Source organism: Pelobates fuscus, chromosome 1, assembly GCF_036172605.1.
Source record: "Pelobates fuscus isolate aPelFus1 chromosome 1, aPelFus1.pri, whole genome shotgun sequence".
In the NCBI taxonomy this organism is placed as follows: domain Eukaryota; kingdom Metazoa; phylum Chordata; class Amphibia; order Anura; family Pelobatidae; genus Pelobates; species Pelobates fuscus.
This window is the reverse complement of record NC_086317.1, coordinates 195,722,664-195,745,086: the sequence shown is the minus strand read 5'-3', so window position 1 is coordinate 195,745,086 and position 22,423 is coordinate 195,722,664. Positions and strand designations below refer to the sequence as shown.

Sequence of the window (22,423 nt, the reverse complement as noted above, 5' to 3'; positions counted from 1 at the left end):
TGTACTGGGGCTGAAACGTCATATTTTTTAATGACATCAATTAAATGTTTTATTTTATTACTACCTATACTAAGTCCTTGGAGTGCGGTCATTTTCAGTTTTTCTGTATTTTGTTCCTGACCAGCAATCCAGGAGTGCAAGCATATATATGTATATATATAGTTTGTTTGTATATTGTATTTTCTGTAATATTGTATCCTATTGTAACAATGCAATGTTTTGTGGACCCAGGACATACTTGAAAACAAGAGAAATGTCAATGTATCCATCCTGGTAAAATATTTTTTTTAAAAATAAATACATTTTGTCCATTATTTGAAATCTATCATCTATCTTTCATGGTTCATGTTTAGTTATTGTCTTTTTTTTTGCATTTCTTTTAGCACATTAGCACATTAGCACATTCTTCCCGTTTTGTGAATTTAGTAATACTTTATAATGCATTTTCTGACATTTTTTTTTATCCAATCTTTCTTCAGAATGATTCTTCCAAAATATATGTAATGAATACTGGTCACTTAAATACTACACCTTCACCGCTCATCACAAAAAATCCTATTGCATTTAATATCACATGTGGTTACAACAAAACATTGCAGACCAGTCTTCAATTTGCTCTTAAGCCACTAATGAGGTATGTATAATGACTTATGAATTATATTTTCAAGTTCTATTCAAAAACGGGACTATACATAGGACACAAGATCACACATTTAGGCTAGAAAGTATTTACAGCAAGCATGACAAACATGTAATCCGTGGGCTGCATGCGTCCAACAATGAATATTTTTGCGACCTGCCTGCCCTGGGGTCGCTTTCAGCTGGGGCTGCGACCAGCCGCAAGACAGGAAAAATATTTCCGGATTCTTGCTCTCCCGGCCACAAAAGGGCAGTGTGTCTGTCTGCAGAGCGATGTATTGGAGTGGTTGTGGGGGGGAGGGGTGGTCAGTGTGTTAATTTCAGAGAGGGAAGGGACAGTGTATTAAATTGGGGAGGGGCACTGTTTTAATGGAAGGGAGGGGGCAGTGTATTAATGGGATGGAGGGGGGCTGTGTATTCATTTGAGAGAGGGAGGGGGGCAGTTTATTGGAGTGGTTGTGGGGAGCGGGGGAGCAGTGTATTAATTTAAGTGAGGGAAGGGACAGTGTATTAACTTGGGGGTGGGAGGGTCCAGTGTATTAAATTGTGTATGGGACAGTGTATTAATGGGAGTGAAGGGGCAATTTATTACTTTGAGGTGGGGGGCACTGTATTCATTTGGGGAAGTCAGGGGGGCAGTGTATTCAATTGGGGAAGGGGGGCAGTGTATTTGGAGGAAAGAGGGGGACGTGTATTTATTTGAGGAAGGGAGGGGGCAGTGTATTTATTTTTGAGGGAGGCGGGTAGGGAGGGCAGTGTATTAAAGTGGAGTGGGGGCAGTCTATTCAATTAGAGCAGAGGGAGGAGGGGCAGTGTATTGATTGAAGGGGCAATGTATTACATTGGGTGAAGGGAGGGGGGGCAATGTATTTGAATGGGAAGAGGGGCAGTGTGTTAGAGGGGGGCAATGTATTAGAATGGGGAAAGGGTCTGCATAGAGACACTGAATGCTCCCCATGGAGATGCTGTTTGGCCGCGCAGCTTTTTGCCACACATGCACAATAGCCTCCCAATGTTTTCCAAAGTGAAGAACACACTCAGAGAACTTCAAAATAAACATGATAACTTAATTTGTTTTTTACAGGTGTGCAACAGCATACATTCACCATTTCAGTCCCATTACCAAACATTACCAGTGTCAGTTAGGCAACTTTTTGTATACTGTACTTTTCGATATAAACAAACGTTTCTATAAAAACTGACGGTTTTTGTTTTTTTGTGGCCCACATAAACGTTAACCTTGTTTATTTGGCCCGTGTTAGCCTTTGAGTTTGACATGCTTGATTTACAGTAAGAACAATAAGCATGTGCATTCTCTGTCTGAAGAGGTGGTTTTATCAGTCTGTAGAAATGTGACAACAGCAAGTGGCTGAATACTTGCAAGAAATAATATCCATTAATATAATTTTTAATAGGTAGGATAACCGCTTCTTGTTCCAAGTAGAGATCTGTGCCATTCTGGGGTCGAGAAGGAATTTTTTTCACTTTGTTGGAAAAATGGAAAGTGCTTCAAAAAATACAGTTATAAAGCAGCTCAAGTAAGAATGAGAAACATTCTCAAATGAAGCAATTGCAAAAAAAATTAGGAATATTAAAAAAGCTTTTCATCCCCTCTCCTGGCATGTATTAGAACACCAAAAAGCTTATCACATACTGCATGGACATAATTAGGGCTTAATAGAAATACTTGCATACTTTCACCATATTTATCAAATTCTAAATGTGTATATAATAATTGTAATTTGTTATGCAATGTGTATGTAACAAATGTGTGTATATCTACAGTTGCAAGAAAAAGTATGTGAACCAGGGCCGGACTGGGAAAAAAATTCAGCCCGGGCATTTTTTGTTCACAGCGGCCCACTGAAAAGGGGGCGGGGCCAGATAGGGTGTGTTTTGTCATCCCCAATGACAAGCACGCCCCATCTCAAAGTTAGCATGTTGGTTCAATGCTCTTCCAGGGCATGAGAAAAAGGCCCTGTATTTGTTCTGCACAGTGCAAGCAAATTTAATAACATGCTTGCATTGTTTGCCTGAAACTTGTCTCAGGGGTTTCCATAATTGGGATACTCTCTGTATCCCATTTATGGAGACGCTATGTGTTTGCTTACATGGAATCTAGTGTGTGCATAGGGGATCCAGAGTGTGTATGTCAGAAATGTAGTGTGTGTGTGTAGGTGGTGCAGCGTCTGTGTGTAGGGGATCTAGTGTGTGTTTGAAGGACTCAGGAGTGTGTATAGGAGATCTAGTGAGTGTGTGTGTGCGTGTATAGAGGATTCAGAGTGTATATAGAGATTTAGTGTGTGTATATCTGTAGATATCCAGAGTTGGGTAGGAATCTATTGTTTGGCTGGAATTTAATGTGTTTAGGGGTGCAGTATGTGTGTGAGGGGTTCTGTAGTATATATACATATATGTTTGGTGTGTAGTATTGTGTGTGTGTGTGAGTGGTGCAGCGTGTTTGGGGGCTGCTGTGTGTGTGAGGTGTGCAGTGTGTGTGTGTGTGCTAGGATGCTGTGTGAGGGTGATGTGTGTGTGTGTTAGGGTGCTGTGCGAGGGTGATGTGTGTGTGTCTGTTTTAGGGTGCTGTGTGAAGGTTCTGTGTGTGTGAGTGAGGGTGCTGTGTGTTGGAGCGCTGTTAGGGTGGTGTGTGTGTGTTAGGGTGCTGAGTGTGTTAGGGCGCTGAGTGTGTTAGGGCGCTGAGTGTGTTAGGGCGCTGAGTGTGTTAGGACGCTGAGTGTGTTAGGGCGCTGAGTGTGTTAGGGCGCTGAGTGTGTTAGCGTGATTTGTGAGGGCGCTGTGTGTGTGTTAGGGTGCTGTATGAGGGTGATGTGTGTTAGGGTGCTGTATGAGGGTGATGTGTGTTAGGGTGCTGTATGAGGGTGAAGTGTGTTAGGGTGAAGTGTGTTAGGGTGATGTATGAGGGTGATGTGTGTTAGGATGCTGTATGAGGGTGATGTGTGTTAGGGTGATGTATGAGAGTGATGTGTGTTAGGATGCTGTATGAGGGTGATGTGTGTTAGGATGCTGTATGAGGGTGGTGTGTGTTAGGGTGATGTATGATGGTGATGTGTGTTAGGGTGATGTATGAGGGTGATGTGTGTTAGGATGCTGTATGATGGTGATGTGTGTTAGGGTGATGTATGAGGGTGATGTGTGTTAGGGCGCTGAGTGTGTTAGGGCGCTGAGTGTGTTAGCGTGCTGTGTGTGTTAGCGTGCTGTGTGTGTTAGCGTGATTTGTGAGGGCGCTGTGTGTGTGTGTTAGGGTGCTGTATGAGGGTGATGTGTGTTAGGGTGCTGTATGAGGGTGATGTGTGTTAGGGTGATGTATGAGGGTGATGTGTGTTAGGATGCTGTATGAGCGTGATGTGTGTTAGGGTGATGTATGAGAGTGATGTGTGTTAGGATGCTGTATGAGGGTGATGTGTGCTAGGATGCTGTATGAGGGTGGTGTGTGTTAGGGTGATGTATGAGGGTGATGTGTGTTAGGATGCTGTATGAGGGTGGTGTGTGTTAGGATGCTGTATGAGGGTGGTGTGTGTTAGGGTGATGTATGATGGTGATGTATGATGGTGATGTGTGTTAGGGTGATGTGTGTTACTGTGATGTATGAGGGTGATGTGTGTTAGGATGCTGTATGAGGGTGGTGTACCCTAAATAATACCCTAACACACATCACCCTCATACAATGATAATAATAAACATATATTTTAACCCCTCCAGTAGTAAGGGGAGGCAGGTAAATGCCAATATTGATGTGTTTTTTTTTTTAATAATACATTTTTTATTTTTTTTTAAATAGACATTATACCCCCCCCCCCCTCTTAATTTCTTACCTATAGCCTGGAGGGGAGGGGGGCTGCTGACATCCATCCCTGGTGGTCCTCGTGGTAAGTGAACTCTAGCCCTTTGGGGCTAGAGTTCACTCCCGCGAGACCGGGCCGGTTGCCATGGCAACGGACCGGATCTCGCGAGAGAAACCCGGCGGAGCTGCAAGTTAGAGCTCCGCCGGGTCCTCCTCCAGGCAAGCTGGCTCCCTCCCTCTCTCCCCCGCCGGCGGCCGCGTTTGATTGCATGTGGGCCGGTGAGGGAGATCTTTGATCTCCCCACCGGCCCTTAATGCAACACAGCGGGGCCGGCGCTCGGATAGCGCCGGCCCTGCATAGACCGGCTGGATCTCCCCGGCCCGTGGCCATCGCGGCCCACTGGGCATTTGCCCGGTTTGCCCGATGGCCAGTCCGGGCCTGATGTGAACCCTTTGGAATGATATGGATTTCTGCACAAATTGGTCATAAAATGTGATCTGATCATCATCTAAGTCACAACAATAAACAATCACAGTCTGCTTAAACTAATAACACACAAAGAATGAAATGTTGCCATGTTTTTATTGAACACACCATGTAAACATTCACAGTGCAGGTGGAAAAAGTATGTGAACCCTTGGATTTAATAACTGGTTGAACCTCCTTTGGCAGCAATAACTTCAACCAAACGTTTCCTGTAATTGCAGATCAGACGTGCACAACGGTTAGGAGTAATTCTTGACCATTCCTCTTTACAGAACTGTTTCAGTTCAGCAATATTCTTGGGATGTCTGGTGTGAATCGCTTTTTTGAGGTCATGCCACAGCATCTCAATCTGGTTGAGGTCAGGACTCTGACTGGGCCACTTCAGAAGGCGTATTTTCTTCTGTTTAAGCCATTCTGTTGTTGATTTACTTCTATGCTTTGGGTCATTGTCCTGTAGCAACATCCATCTTCTGTTGAGCTTCAGCTGGTAGACAGATGGCCTTAAGTTCTCCTGCAAAATGTCTTGATAAACTTGGGAATTCATTTTTCCTTCGATGATAGCAATCCGTCCAGGCCCTGACACAGCAAAGCAGCCCCAAACCATGATGCCCCTACCACCATACTTCACAGTTGGGATGAGGTTTTGATGTTGGTGTGCTGTGCCTCTTTTTCGCCACACATAGTGTTGTGTGTTTCTTCCAAACAACTCAACTTTGTTTTCATCTGTCCACAGAATATTTTGCCAGTACTGCTGTGGAACATCCAGGTGCTCTTGTGCAAACTGTAAACGTGCAGCAATGTTTTGTTTGGACAGCAGTGGCTTCCTCTGTGGTATCCTCCCATGAAATCCATTCTTGTTTAGTGTTTTACATATTGTAGATTCGCTAACAGGGATGTTAGCATTTGCCAGTGACTTTTGTAAGTCTTTAGCTGACACTCTAGGATGCTTCTTCACCTCATTGAGCAGTCTGCGCTGTGCTCTTGCAGTCATCTTCACAGGACGCCCATTCCTAGGGAGAGTAGCAGCAGTGCTGAACTTTCTCCATTTATAGACAATTTGTCTTACCGTGGACTGATGAACAACAAGGCTTTTGGAGATACTTTTATAACCCTTTCCAGCTTTATGCAAGTCAACAATTCTTAATCGTAGGTCTTCTGAGAGCTCTTTTGTGCGAGGCATCATTCACATTAGGCAATGCTTCTTGTGAAAAGCAAACCCAGAACTGGTGTGTGTTTTTTATAGGGCAGGGCAGCTGTAACCAACACCTCCAATCTCATCTCATTGACTGGACTCCAGTTGGCTGACATCTCACTCCAATTAGCTCTTGGAGATGTCATTAGTCTAGGGGTTCACATACTTTTTCCACCTGCACTGTGAATGTTTACATGGTGTGTTCAATAAAAACATGGCAACATTTCATTCTTTGTGTGTTATTAGTTTAAGCAGACTGTGATTGTCTATTGTTGTGACTTAGATGATGATCAGATCACATTTTATGACCAATTTGTGCAGAAATCCATTTCATTCCAAAGGGTTCACATACTTTTTCTTGCAACTGTATATCTCGAGAGAGAGAGTTCATATATAGGGAGGTTCTCCTCGAAAGCTTGTAATTAAAAAATTATGTTAGTCCAATAAAAAAGGTAATATATAAAAAGGTAATATATATATATATATATATATATATATAATTTTTTTTTTTTATTCCTTATATAACCGTTATTTAATCAGGAGGAAACATTTTTGTTTTGTTTTCTTCTTGTATTATGGCACTATGTTTTTTTTTATTGAATGCATGCTTTATCATGTGATTTTTCATTTACAAAATTAAATATGACAATACAGTATGTGTGTGAGTGGTTCAGTCTGTGTGCGGGAGGTTAGTCTGTGTGTGTGGGGGGGAGGTCAGTCTGTGTGTGTGCGGGAGGTTAGTCTGTCTGTGGGGGGTATAGGTCTGTGTGTGTGTGTATGGGTCAGTCTGTGTGTGTATGGTTCAGTCTCTGTGTGTGGGGGGGTCAATCTGTGTGTGTATATGGGTCAGTCTGTGTGTGTATGGCTCAGTCTGTATGTGTATGAATCAGTCTGTGTGTATGTATGGGTCAGTCTCTGTGTGTGTGTGGGGGGGGATCAGTCTGTGTGTGCATGGGTCAGTCTCAGTGTGTGTGTGTGTGTGTGTGTGTGTGTGTGTGTGTGTGTATGTCAATGTCAGTCTGTGGGTGGGGGGTCAGTCTGTATGTGCATTGGTCAGTCTGTGTGTTGGGGTGTCAGTCTGTGTGTTTATGGATGGGTCAGTCTGTGGGGGGGTGGTAGTGTGTGTGTGTGTGTGTGTGTGTGTGTGTGTGTGTGTGTATATGGGTCAGTCTGTGGGAGGGAGGGGGGGTTGTCAGTATGTGGGATTGTATGGGTCAGTCTTTGTAAGTGCTTGAGCTCCAAGAGAGAGTTCATCTCATCTCGTGTCCTCCCCTGTGCCTGATGGATAAGCAGCCTCACAATCACCACAGAGCTGATTGTGCCACCCTGTCCCTGCAAGGTAAGATCAGGGGAAGGGGAATATTCTTTTTTTTTTTTTTTTATAATTTTTAAAGTCAAAGTTATAAAGCCTTCCCTATTCCACTCGCTACACCCCCCAGAACACAGTATACCATCACAGACAGTGAACTCCCCTCATACAGTACACTCCCACTCACACAGAGTACACTTTGCATACACACACATCATCTCTTCACCCACTTACACACTTCATCCCCACATGCATTCACCCCCACAAACACACATACATACTTCTCCCCATTACACACCGAATCTCATATGTGTATATGACATACACACACACTGACAGACACATGCGCACACAGACACATACATTTTCTCCCACACTCACAAATTGCTATTTTTATTTTTATTTAAATCCACCCAGCCTCCCTACCTTTGGGAGAGCTGAGTGGATATTTCCCTGGCATACAGTGGGCCTCTGCTCTAATCTTCCTGCAGTCTCTCTCTGCTCCACTGCGCACTCTCTGTAATGATGCTGGGGCTGGAGGGACATCATGTCACTTAACAGCGCGCAAGGGTTCAGAGAGGAATTGCAGACCTGCAGGCAGGTTACTGCTCCCTTGCGCGCCACCTCCATGCTCCTCGCGGCGGCCAGCTTCAAAGCTCCCTGCGGCGGCCAGCTTCAATGTTTCCTTTGCGGCTTTGGAAAAAGCTGACAAATCCCAGATGCCAGGGCGATATTTGTAGTCGCCACCTGGTGTCTGCAATTTGTCGAGCGCTGTTTATATATGTGTGTGTGTGTATATATATATATATATGTATATGTATGTATATATATATATATATATATATATATATATATATATATATAATAAACAATACACAAGATCCAGCGCACTCTCCTATCTACTAAACAGCAACTTCAAAGTTGACAGATTGTATTAGTTTTTAAAGTTTTTTTTCAAAAACGCCTAATCTAGGCAAAAAAAATAATGGGGATTTAGTTACATTATATGATCATACATTGCATAAGCCTGCCACAACGTCAATGCACCCCATCTTTGGCAGGTCCTACTCTCACAGTCTAATGTCTGCTCTTATGAGATTAACCCACTTACTTGGGAAAAAATTCCATCTGAGGCTCTCTGCAGTACAAGGCTAAATAGGGACCTGAGATGAGGCACCTGTAACAGGGAGGGGTGCAAAACCAAGGAGTTGGCTAGACTCCCAAATATATATATATATATGAAACATGGGGGGATGGTTGCACTCACCTAAACATGCTTAAATGGGGTGCTGCTGGGGGCCATATTGTACAATAAACAATACACAAGATCCAGCGCACTCTCCTATCTACTAAACAGCAACTTCAAAGTTGACAGATTGTATTAGTTTTTAAAGGTTTTTTTCAAAAACACCTAATCTAGGCAAAAAAAATAATGGGGATTTAGTTACATTATATGATCATACATTGCATAAGTTGTGGCAGGCTTATGCAATGTATGATCATATAATGTAACTAAATCCCCATTATTTTTTTTGCCTAGATTAGGTGTTTTTGAAAAAAACCTTTAAAAACTAATACAATCTGTCAACTTTGAAGTTGCTGTTTAGTAGATAGGAGAGTGCGCTGGATCTTGTGTATTGTTTATTGTATAATATGGCCCCCAGCAGCACCCCATTTAAGCATGTTTAGGTGAGTGCAACCACCCCCCCATGTTTTATATATATATATATATATATATATATATATATATATATTTGTGGTCAGGGAAATTAGCCAAGTAAGGGTTGATCGTGTTATTAGCTAAATTCGGTTGTGGTGTGCAGAAACCGAATGTTCGAGCAGGCCTGTAAAATAAAGAGGGCCCGCCAAGGTTGAATTTGTAGATATGTGTATATGTGGAGTGGTGGGTAGGGTGAATAATCGACGTCGGCCTGGTATGGAGGTAAGTTTGTGTTTATATAGGCCGGATCATTCTCTCCCACAACTACAGGCTCCACCTTCCCATTTGTGGTCAGGGAAATAAGCCGAGCGTAAGCGTTGATCGTGTTATTAGCTAAATTTGATTGTGGTGTGCCGAAACCCGATGTACGGGCAGGCCTGTAAAATAAAGAAGGCAAAAAGGCATGGGCAAAACATCTTTATTACGTATCAGTTGAAAACAAGATCTGTGTTTAAACCCGTGCTTCTTGCTTTTCTAAGTTCTTTTTCCAGTCGATGTACATACCGGTTGTGTGCGGACTACTTCCATCATCCTAGTTTTTTAATAATGTGTACTGGGACGTTCTGACTAGAAGCGGCAGTTGCTGCACCTATGTGGAAGCTCATGGGTCGCACCCTATTTTGTAAAGAGAGTCCATACGTAGATCATAAATTTGGATTTTGTTAGCGGGTTACTATGTAGATTTAGTGGGGGGGCATTTTTAATCTTGTATTTTATACATGCATATAACTGTACTGGGCACCATTTGTTGCCTGTGGGGTATATAGTTTTTTTGTCGGGTGGTCCTGTTTGATTTGTTTTGGAGTGTTGAAGTGTCAGAACATGGTGGTCCCCTATTTTGTTAAGGGGGTATGACTGGCATGTTGGTGGTATGACTGGTTTGTTCTATGGTGAACTCGTTTGGTCTCAAGAACCCGTAGAAGGCTAGATAAATAGCCATTTTTAAAGTATTGTTTGTTTCGTTTTCAAATGGCAGTATATCCAATGTGTCGGATAATGCCCGGAATTTGTTTGCGTCTATCGGTTGGCTTTTTGTGGGTTTGTATTCTTCTAGTCGTAAGATACCTTTCAGAATGTTTTTTATGGGGTTTGTGGACATAAATGTCCTGTGATTAGGATATGTGTTTGTGAGGTGATATTGTATACCTGTAAGGTATAATTTTATCATATTGTGTGCCAGTTTTAGGTGTAGGTGGCAAAAAGATGTAAATGCCACCATGGTATCTAATGACCACGGGTTACTGATTCTGTATTCTGTGATGAACCTATTGAATATTGTTAGGGCTCAGTTGTACGAGCGTTTGCAGAGAGTGCTGATTGTACTAGCATTCTGTCATGAGCTATGAGTGTATTGAGTCCAGGATGAGTTCCTGGAATAGCGGAGATCTGTATGGGTTTGTCTCGGCTGTGGGATGTTCTTGACAGAACACCTGTAAGTTAGAGCGAGAAAGTACATCAGCCCTTCAGTAACTGGGGATTGGGGGGTGAGAGGGAGAGGGAACCTGCAGTGCCAGGAAAACAGATTGTTTTCCTGGCACTGGAGATTCCCTTTAATTATATTGCATGTTGCTGCGTTGTCTGAGTAGCATTTTACTACTTGTCCTTTCCAAAGGTTTCCCCAAACTTGGGCTGCTGCCACTATTGGGAAGACCTCGAAAAGGGCGGAGTTGGTGTTGTTGAATGATGGTAATGTTACTGTTTCAACTGGCCATGTGTCTCTGAACCACTTGTTACCGAAAATTGCTGCATACCCTGAGTGGGCTGCTGCGTCTGTCCATATAACTGGGGAAATGCTGTGGTTGATTGGTAGTTTGGGTAAAAGTCTGAGTAGTCTGGATATAAATGCTTGACTTTGTGGGATAATTCTCATGGCAAAGTTCAGAGAACCAAGGAGGGATTGTAGGTTTTTCCGGCTTGTAGTACCTCTGTTGAGGAACAACTCTACCTCTGTCCTGATTCTCTGAACTTTGTCTGCGGGGAGACTTGCCTGCATAGTGACTGAGTGTAGGCATATGCCCGGAAATGACAACCTGGTGACGGGTCCCACAGTTTTTTTCAAGGCTACTGGTACTCTCAGGGCTGAAAAGAGTGCAAGTGTTTTAGTTATGCTTAACGGTGTGGTCTCGTGTTTCTCTATGATCAGGAAGTCATCTAGGTAATGGATGACAACTGGACAGCCACTTATATTTAATAACAGCCAGCACAGCATCTCTACGAACAAATCGAATAACTTTGAGCTGCTTTTAGCTCCAAAAGTTAATCGGTTAGCAAAATAGTATGAGCCTTTCCACTTTATTCCGTGCAGATGCCACAGTGATGGGCGTATTGGGAGCAGTTTGAAGGCATTGGAAATGTCTGTATTTCCCAACCAAGCAGCCTCCCCTGCCTTTCCTGTATGGCATTGTCTACTGTGGCATACTGCAGGGAGAATTCTTCTGAAGGTATGAGTGAGTTAAGGCTTGGCGTAATGACAGAATGAGAAGCCGACCGATCTATGATTAATTGTTTTTAATTTTTTTACTTGCCGGTAGCAACACCTATCGGGTTGATTCGCTAACAAGTGAATAGGGGTGTTTGGAATGGCCCAATCATGAAACCTTTCTCTACTTACGTGCTGAGGAGCGTATCCACTGTAGTGGGATCTGATGTTGCTAATTGTAAGTTATTACATTCAAACGTGCCCCTTGGTAGTGCGATTAACCCTGTGTGGAACCCTTCGTCGAAATTGACTAGGTCTGGTGATGGGTGTGTGACGAGGTAAAAGGCTAGTGTGTCGACATGTATCTTCGTTAGTCATTTCTTAGGAAAGAGACGATTAGGGCACATGGTCTTGGCGTGGGCTCTAAAACAGATGGAACAGACATGCAACAACCTGCAGGCACTAAAACTGCAACCCCCTGCAGTGAAGTTGTTGCATATCTGAGCCTTCCCTAAAAAGACTATCGGTCTACCCAGTTTGTCTTTTAATCCTCTTTGTTCAAACGTGCTAGGAGTACTGTAGGTAGTGGTGGGTGAATTGGGTTCGATGGAGCACAAATTGGTAGCGTGAGAGTTCAAATTATCCATGTGGCTCCAGTTTATTCTGATGTTAAACTGAGCGAAAGTTGCCGCCTTGGCTGAGAAAGACTTGTGATAGTCATAGAAAGTTGTGCAACTGTACTTGTTTCCCAGGTCTACCAATTTGTGCATGTAAAGGTCTAATTCTGTGCCGTGGGAAGTTGAAGCAAGTTGAAGCAAATAACATCTCTGTACAATCCGAATGCTAACACGAAGTCTGGTATGGAAAGTTTTTTGTTTAATCTGGGGTCTTTGGCTTTAAGGACAACGGACAGGTCATCGTAATTGTATGTTTTCTTCTCAATTACGTCCTGGGATGCTATCAGTAGTGACATAAGATTAACATCCTTACCCTCTAAAATATCCTTTATGTTGGTAGGGACCATGTGTGCGGGTGTGATGATGTGTGTTGCTGAATCCTTTGAGGGTAGCGTAATGGTGATATTACCCTGTGTGACCGTTTGTGCGGTGGTTACAGTGGGTGAGAGATCTGTGGAGGTTACGTTAGCTGGGGTTGTAGATCCCAGCTTCTCCATTCTCTGATTCAAGCTATTTATGGATGCCAGCATTGCCGACATTGTGGCTTGAATCCCGGCTAAAGTATCTTTGATGTTGGCTTGTGTGCTAGACCCTGGTTGAGGATTGTCTGAGTTGGCCATCAGCAGTCTATTTAATTCTGCCTTCCTAGCGGTGGCTGGATATGAAATGCCTCTTCGCCTTAGTTCTATGGCAATTTTAGGGATTGTCCACGACCTCATTGAACAGGGGCTTGACGTGTCTAGGTTGTCACCTGTGAAGGGGCTATGGTTGGTGTGGATGGTCTAGCCGGTGTGCTTGGCAGTGAGAAGTCCTCTCCTTGGTCCAATAGGTGAGACATACTATAATGACATATGAAAGGCATTGTAGTAATACTGTTAGTATATTTATTTTAACTGGCTAGGATAGGGAAAGGGACGTTCTGACTGCTCCACTTGTGGAGTGTGCGAGACTCTAACTATGATTTGGGTCAAAGGGCGAAAATACCTCCGTGTGAGGGTGTGTGTTGGTCTTGCGGTGATAGTTTTGAGCCTGAGCTTGGTGTTGCCTGCCTGTTAACCATGCATGAAATGAAGTAACGAGAGCGCATGCCTACCTGAAAGTTTTATGAGTGTCTTATTCCGTGATTAAGTATCTGAATGAGTAGAATTGATTGCCTGTAGAATCCTAAAAGTGGATGTCACTTTTCTTTAAATGTTAAGTTTTTTTTTTTTTTTTTTGGTTGTACCTACCTTTGTATTTAGCTCTTTCACTTGAGGGGTAGTAATAACGTTGGTGTCTTGAACCTAGTAGATTGAGGGATTGAAGTGAGAGTTAACTATTTGACCTAGTAAGCCATGGCGTGTTTGTCAAATTTTTTATGATGTGAGTTTTATAAGATCGTAGTTACGTATGATGGTAGTGATTTTAGCAGTGTTTCTCTATTATTGGTCATATCCGTTATGTATTTACTGTGATTTACGAGTTTGGTTGTAGAATCGAAAGCGTATGCTGAGCTTTAGCATACCCATTTGGGTGGATATTGTTATGTTGATAGTAGTTCGAACTGAAACGAAACCGTATAGGGATATTCCTAATTTATTACCAAAACAAGTTATTCCCCTTGCGATGTTTTGGTTTGGTATGTATAATATGCTGCTGGATTTATGTTTCTTGCAATGCTTGTGTTTGTTACCGTACCCCCTCCTGTATACTTGTTTGGATACCGTAATTTCATCAATGTACTGTGTATATTAATGTACCGTTTTTTACTGAATTGGTATTTAACCGTGACTGAACAGTCAGAGAGTACAAGTCAAAATCTGACAGGACATGAAATAACATATGCAACGTATGTGGGTAAACACAAAATACAACTGCTGGAATAATTATAAAGTTTCCGCAAAGTAGACACTGTTTATGTAAGCATGACTTCAAAATGACAGGACCTTTTAACCATTATATGTATCAGAAGTAACTTAGGTTTGCCTATGTAGACATGTGTATTCATATTTATGTGGTTGTTGTCATGAGTGATTTTGGCCGGTAGATGGCCGGTAGTGTGGGTACGAGACTTCATTGGTTTGAGGAAAAGTTTGTATAGTAGTTCGTCCGTGTGGTTCTCGTTTGTATAATTTAAGCGTTCGTGTGAGTTATCCTTTTAGTAGCCACTTAGTCACAAACACTCGCCAAAATTAGCGTTCAAATTCGTTTTTTTTTTGCATTTTTCACACACAAACAAATATTAACACTAACTTTGGCTAGTGTTTGTGACCAAGTGGCTACTACAAAAGACTGGACATACCCTATTTGCAATACCTTGGCTTGTCTACTATTGCAAATGGTATGTCATCATGGGGGTAATTCTTATTCCTGGGCTACCATACGGTCTCAAAGGCAGCGTGAGACATCACTGAATACAAATATGTGTGTTTTATTGCAGTAAAAGTAAACAGTATTATGACATTCACAGTTAAAATGTCACATAGAACTAAATATTAAAAAAAATAAAATCATATTTTCTCCCATTTTTTTTATATTTTATTAAAATATGTTTCATACCTCAATATGTGATGTTAAATGAAAGCCCTGTTTCCCCTGAATAAAATGATAAATAATAAGTGTGGGTGCACATAATATGAAAGAGGTGAATTACGCCTGAACAGACATATAGCGCAAATTCAAGGTTTTGTTTTGATCACAACGTGTACATTTGGCTCAGTCCTTAAGGGGTTAACAAGGGAACTCAAACACTTATATACAAACATATACATTGTCAGTATAAACCACGATGTGCTAACCTGTTAATTAGCAGAAATATACAACAGACAAGAAGTCACCCATTGAGATTGGAAGAAAGACAGTTCTCTTATCGCAGAGGAAATGTTTTTTTGCAGTAAGAACAATAAAGATGGGGAATTCTCTACCTAAAGGGGTTGTGTTATCAGATTGTATAGATATTCTGCCTTATTTTGGACTAACAGCATAAAAGACTGGGTTTTACTTGATGCACGTATTTCAATCTAGATTAGTATCTAACTATGCAATTGGTTTTTACAATTAGGAAAACACATGCGTTTGATTTAAAAGTGTAATCATTGGATTATATGCACCATTTATTTTTCTATATTTGTAAATTTTGCCGATATTATTATTTAGGTCAACACCATATTTTAAATGAAGAATTCATTTACCATCACCACTTCAGTTAGTGGAATGATATAAATTACTGTTTTAGTCATCTTTACATAATATTTATACCACAACATTAGTTAAGACTACTTGTGTGAATTTGTATTCTCACATTGCAAATTTCAAACAGAGCAGATAATTTCAGATACAGAATGATGAAATATTATTGAAGTAAAGTGATCTATAAAGTAACAGAATAGTACAACTATTTTGTGCATTGTCTGTAACAAATGTGCCATGCCAACTTTATAACACGTATAACACTTTTTTTCTGTTCCTTGTACTTTTTGTTCTTTTTTTTATTTTTATAGATGTAAGACTGTTTTTAAATATTTGGATTCTAAATGTGCCATACTTAAAAAATTAACTATTTATTTTCTCATGTGAACACTAAAAAAAAAATGTACCCCATGTCTAATAATACTATTCTAACAAATAAATAGTTACATTTTTGGTGGCATTATGTTAATCGTTGATGATGTTTACAGTACAAATTAGTTATATGTTTTTAAGTTTTTGACTAGTATCATGTATTTTGTTTACAGTACAGCAGTCTTAAAACCAGTTAATGGAGAGGGTTCATATACTGTTACAATGGCTGCCTTTAAAGATTCTGAATTCACTAATATAATTCAAGCAGATGATTATGTTGAAATCGGATCAAACATCTTTCTAGAAATGGTAGTTACAGATGCTGATGGAAGTACCTTTGCTCTGAGTGCTGTTCAATGTGTTGCAGCCCCTACCAATGATCGTACGGATACAAATGCAGTTCAGCTGGTCACTAAAGGGTAAGTGTGTATATTTATAGATCCTTGGTCTAATAACAAATTATTTTTTATTCAAATATTCTTGGTATATATACTTGTCCAACATTTCTTTAATTGCTACCAAATTTTTTATTTTTTACTGGTATTTAGAAAAGCGTCAACAGATTCTACAGTGCTGTACAATTAGTGGAGGACATACAATATACACAGACATATACAAACGGTAGAGAGGGCCCTACCTGTAAGCTGATATCTAGCCATTGAAGCTCTTTTATTCAAAGTGCTTAGCTAGATAGCTTACAATCTAAAGGATACAGTGGGGATTTATCTGCTAAATCTACTAAATATACCATCTAACATTATGATTTATTTCCAGCTGTGCACCTAATAATGGGGTTGAAACAGAAGTGTTAGAAAATGGAGTGTCTCTGGATGTAAGAATTAGAATTCAGTCTTTCCAATTTAGTGGCTTTCCGAGCGTGTATCTTTTCTGTGACGTGATGCTATGTGGAGTAAATGAATGCACAGGGGTAAGTAAAATGTTACAATGCATGCAGTTGTAAGGACCTATGACATGTAGAATTTCCACCTTACAAAGACATAACGATATAGTCCCTAAATTGATAACTATGGAGAATTAGAAGTAGAAGGAAGTTGCAATGATGTATTTGAGCTAAAATATGACTGCATTGGAGAGTTTTGAAGTTGATCTATTTTGTTATAAAATTCTTACTTTTTTTTTTCAAAAATAATCAGATTAGAGCAAAAGCAGATTTGTTCAGCTCAAAGGTAGCTGGTGAATAATTTAGATGTTGGTGCTGACATACACATATGTGCATACATATATATTAATATATGTGTTCTTCTAAACCACTCTCACAAAACCAACAATAGACCTGGATATATCTACACACCCTTTGCCTAAACTCTCCTGTGTCAATAATGAGGAGGAATAAAAGCTTCAGTGACTATGGGCCATCATTCCTAGTGTCTAGTTAACAGGAGATGGTGATGTGAAATGGTCATTGGCACAGTACAAGACTGTTGCTTCACTGGGCAGTGATAACATAATAGATCCACAGGCAGTAATAATGTTCAGTATAAGACATAGGAGCAAAACAAGCACTTGCTAAAAAAAAAAATACACCCTAATTGCAAATATTAAAGATCACTCAAAAATGAATGAGTAGCAAATCATAATAAAACAGCACCATGTAAATATAACCGGAGATCAGATATTTACAAATTGAATTACAATCTTAAAAAATACACTTCAATGGTATAAATTGATGATAAATAATAACCTTATAAAGAAACCTTACAAAGCTAAATTGTCTAATTTACATACCTCACAAATGAAGCACCAAAGACCAATCGTAAATAAAGCAGGTATCCAAAATTTAAAAAAACAACATTTCAACTTAGGGAGGCAGTAATAATGTAACATGACACATGTAATACAAGATAACATGATACACAAGAGCAGTGATTAGAAGACAGGACATACAGGTACAGAGAAGATATGATACACGGAAGCAGTCATGACAGGACATAACACACAGAACATTGAGGAATAGCAAAACTAAACTATGTAAACCAACATCTTCATGCTTCTCTTAGTATCACTTTAAAAAATATCATATACTTTTGCTGCAGAGAAATCTTTCAATAAATGTATTGATTCAAAAGAGCTTAAAGAAAAACACCTAAATTATGGTGGAACAAACACATGGCACACATCTTAGGTTATGTTTTGGTGCAGAAGTTGTACAATTGTTTCTCTATATGCAGCCCCAGCCACACCTTCCCTAGCTGTGACTCACACAGCCTCCATGAAAATTATACTCTTTAACCCCTTAACGACGAGTGACTGACAAGGTCCGTCACTCAGGGGATTGCCATAACGACGAGTGATGGACCTCGTCTGTCACCCGTTAAAATTAACCCCGGATCGCCGCTATTGCGGCGATCGAGGGGTTAATGGTGCTCCGGTCTGCCTCTGTATTAGAGGCAGACCGGGAGCACCAGATCGCGCTGACCCAGCACATGTGCTCGTTCTGACAGGCTGTCAGAGCAAGCACATGTGCTGTGGATACTCACCTTCTGCCTCCCTGCACTTCCGGGTTCACTGTGAAGTGCAGGGAGACGGATCATCAGTGATCCTGCCCCCTGTGTAAAAAAAAAAAGTTAAATTAAAATCCCACCCCCCTTTACCCATTTTAATAAAAAAATTAACCCCTTCCCTGCCAATTGATCACTGACCACAGTGATCAATTGGCTGGGATTGCATTTTACTATGATCTGATTTTTTTTTTAACCCCTGAGGGTTAATTCTTTTTTTTTTAACCCTCAGGGGTTAAATTTATTTTATGAATTAATTCAAGTATTTTAAAATTATATATTTAGCTAGCTGGGGAGGGTGGAAGTTAGTGGGGGATTTGGTGTTAGGCTAACTAGGGGTTAACGTTAAAAAAAGTTTTAAAATAAGCTTTAAAAAGTAAAAAATTAAGTAAAAAAAAGTTTTAATAACGTTTAAGTAAAAAAAAAAAAAAAACCCTTTACCCAGTCCAAATAAAAATTAACCCCTTCCCTGATAGTCGATCACTGCCTACAGTGATCAAAATACAGATCACAGTATTATACTGTGATCTAATTTTTTTTTAACCCCTGACGATTAACTTTTATTTATTTTTTAACCCTCAGGAGTTCAATTTATTTAATTAACTAATTTAAATATTGTATAATTAAAGGGACACTCCAGGCACCCAGACCACTTCTGTCCATTGGAGTGGTCTGGGTGCCAACTCCCACTACTCCTAACCCTGCAACTGTAATTATTGCAGTTTTTTATAAACTGCAATAATTACCTTGCAGGGTTAACTCCACCTCTAGTGGCTGTCTACTAGACAGCCACTAGAGGTCACTTCCTGGTCTATAGCACAGGAAACCTGTGCTAGAGCGTCGCTGGACGTCCTCACGCTGTGTGAGGACCACCAGCGTCGCTCAGATCCCCATAGGAAAGCATTGAAATTATTTTTCAATGCTTTCCTATGGGGTGCGCTAATGCGCATGCGCGGCATTGCCGCGCATGCGCATTAGGTCTCCTCGGCCGGTGGGCGGGATCAGTCTCGCCCACCGGCTGACGCAATGGAGAGGAGGAGCGTCACGGAGGAGGAGACAGCGGCGAGGGACATCGCCACTGCCTTAGGTAAGTGACTGAAGGGGTTTTCACCTCTTCAGTACCTGGGGATTGGGGGGTGGGAGGGAGAGGGACCCTCCAGTGCCAGGAAAACGGATAGTTTTCCTGGCACTGGAGATTCCCTTTAAATATTTTGCTAGCTGGGGTGGGTGGGAGTTATGGGAAAATGGGGAATTTACTGTTAGTGCTGCTTACTGCTAGTTAGGGGTTAACGGTAAAAAAAAAAGCTTACAAAAATGTTAAATCTGCAAAAAACTAAGTTTTAAGGAAGTTTAGGAAAGTTTAAAAAAATTAATAAGCAAAACAAAAGTTTAAAAAATAGTTTTAAAAAGTAAAAAAAGTTTTAAAAAGTTACAAAATACATTTAAAAACGCTCATTACCACTACACCTGGAACAAACTAGAGAAAAAAATGATCCCACGCTAAGGTTCAAAATATGCCTTTTGAATTACTCCAGGGTGTATTCTTTAATAAATAGTATGTGTTTGTGGGGAAGTTTCAATAACCAACCATCTAAACTACTCCAAATTGCAACATGGACACAGCGTAAAACTTCAAAGTTAGAAAAAAACTGAATGGCTGCGTCTCAAATGTGCCTCTTCAACATCCACATATACCTGGCAAAGGTACATACGGGGGTATTGCTGTACTCAGACCACATAGCTGAGCAACATATGAAGTATTATACAGTCGTAGCACACATAAGGTTTGCAAAATATACTGTGTAAACTCACTTTGTGTGTCAAAAAGGCAGAAAAAAACGCTTATTACCACTACACTTGGTACAAGCTAGCGGAAAAATGATCTCACGCTAAGGTTTAAAATTTGCCTTTTGAAATACCCTGGGATGTCTTCTTTAAGAAATGGTATGGCTTTATGGGGTATTTGGATTATATAGCCTGGTAAAATACTCTAAAATGGGACATGGCCACAGCGTAAAAATGTAAAGTTTGAAAAAAACTGGAATGGCTGTGTCCCAAATGTGCCCCTCCGATGTCCACATATACCTGGCAAAGGTACATACGGGGGTATTTTTGTACTCAGCCGACATAGCTGAGCAACATATGAAGTATTATACAGTGGTAGCACACATAAGGTTTGCTAAATATACTGTGCCATCTCACTTTGTGTGTCAAAAAGGCAGAAAAAGCGCTTATTACCACTACACTTGGTACAAGCTAGCGGAGAAATGATCCCACGCTAAGGTTCAAAATATTCCTTTTGAAATACCCTGGGGTGTCTACTCTAAGAAATGGTAGGCTTTTGTGGGGTAGTTTGAATTTAAAACCTGCGAAGATGCTTGGAAATTGCACATTGGCCCAGCGTCAAAATTCAAAGTTCGGTAAAAACTGATATGGCTTGGTCTCCTATATGGCACTGTAGCTTCACGAAATAGTGCCAAAGACATTCATTGTGGGTGTCGTTTTACTCAGAAGACTTAGCTGAGCATATTTGGGTGTTTTGAACTTAGTGGCACATATGAAATATACAAAATGCCCAGCAAAAATGCAATCCGTATGTAAAAAATTACCAAAATTATTTTTTACCACATACTTTGGCATACATTGGTGAAAAAATGGGGGCATGTTAAGGCACAATATGCACCTTATGAGATACCCTGGAGTGTCTACTTTTACAAATGGTAGGCCTTTGTGGGGGTTTTTTGAACAGTCAAACTACTATAATACCCCAAATGGAAGCATAGGCTCATTAAATCCGTCTCTCAAAAAGGACAGGTCTCCTACATGGCAATGTAGCTTCACAAAATAGTGCCAAAGACATACAATGGGGGTGTCATTTTACTCAGCAGATGTAACTGAGCACAAAATAAAACTTTGTACAGGAATAGCACACACCTACTTTACAAAATACACATGAGAAGTTATTTGTTATAAGTTTGTGTGCCAAAACCCCCAAAAAACACAATTTTACTCCAATATTTAGTAGAGGTTAGCGGTGAAATGGCTACGTAGAAAGTGTCAAAACAACCTTAGGTAAATAGCCTGTGGTGTCTACTTTATATAAATATACACTTTTGTATGGCAATTTTGTTTTCTTTTATGGCTATTAAGCTTACAAGACAAACATACCAAATTCTAAAATCGCTCCACATTAAAAGTTTATTTTACTCCTTGTGCTTTGTGACCTGTAACTACCAAAAAAAACTTAAAATCCCAAACACATTATATATTCTGTAAATCAGAACAACTAAATTAATTTATTTTTAATTACTTTCCTTAACCTGCACTAATTGTGCACACATTATTATTATTATTATTATTATTATTATATATAAATGCTTATTTATTATAAAGAAATACAGAAAAATGCAAAAAAATGAAAGATTTTGAAAGATTATATAAGCATTTATATATATACATATATATATAAATGCTTATATATATATGCTTATTTATTATAAAGAAATACAGAAAAATGCAAAAAAAATGAAAGATTTTGTGGGTTTTTTTACAGTTTTTGCAATAATAATGTGTATATTACAACAAAATTTTAGCCCTTTCTGTCCTTTAAAAACCGGTATATAATATGCGTTGGTGCAATAAATTAGTAAAATGCAAATTGCAGTTGAACGCAAACAGCAAAAAATGCTGTTGTCATTAAGTGAAAGACAAGCTTCTGAAGCTCTGTCCTTAAAGGGTTAACAGGAAGTGTTGGGGAGGCTACGTGAGTTGCTTGGGATGCTTAAAATAAACGATATAAGAATATGCAATGTTAAATGTTAACTGATATGTTTCTGGTATTGTTAGACGCTAGCAAAGGTATAACTCAAACACGCAATGTTCCAGCTAGGTTCTGGTCCCTTTTTCAAAGAATGTTTATAGAGCTTGTTAGCCACAAACATGGAGGACGGTTCTCTCCATCCCCCATGCACCCATACGGTTCTCTCCATCCCCCATGCACCCATTCCTTTATTTCGCTGTGGCAGGCCACCCTGCGCACGGTACTTGTACATACTTCTTTTTCCTTTTTTTCCACTTGGGTCTTGCTATGGCCACGCCCCAAACCAAACCCCGCCC

General features: G+C 40.3%; 1 protein-coding gene across 1 annotated transcript in view; it reads left to right on the top strand.

The window, feature by feature from the left end:
* LOC134610096 (pancreatic secretory granule membrane major glycoprotein GP2-like) overlaps positions 1 to 22,423 on the top strand; it is a 56,380-nt gene that overhangs the window by 26,949 nt on the left and 7,008 nt on the right. Inside the window, exons 6-8 of the mRNA XM_063453216.1 lie at positions 480 to 634; positions 15,962 to 16,207; positions 16,563 to 16,716. Of these exons, the coding sequence (XP_063309286.1) occupies positions 480 to 634; positions 15,962 to 16,207; positions 16,563 to 16,716 (555 nt within the window). The remainder of the gene's footprint in view (positions 1 to 479; positions 635 to 15,961; positions 16,208 to 16,562; positions 16,717 to 22,423) is intronic.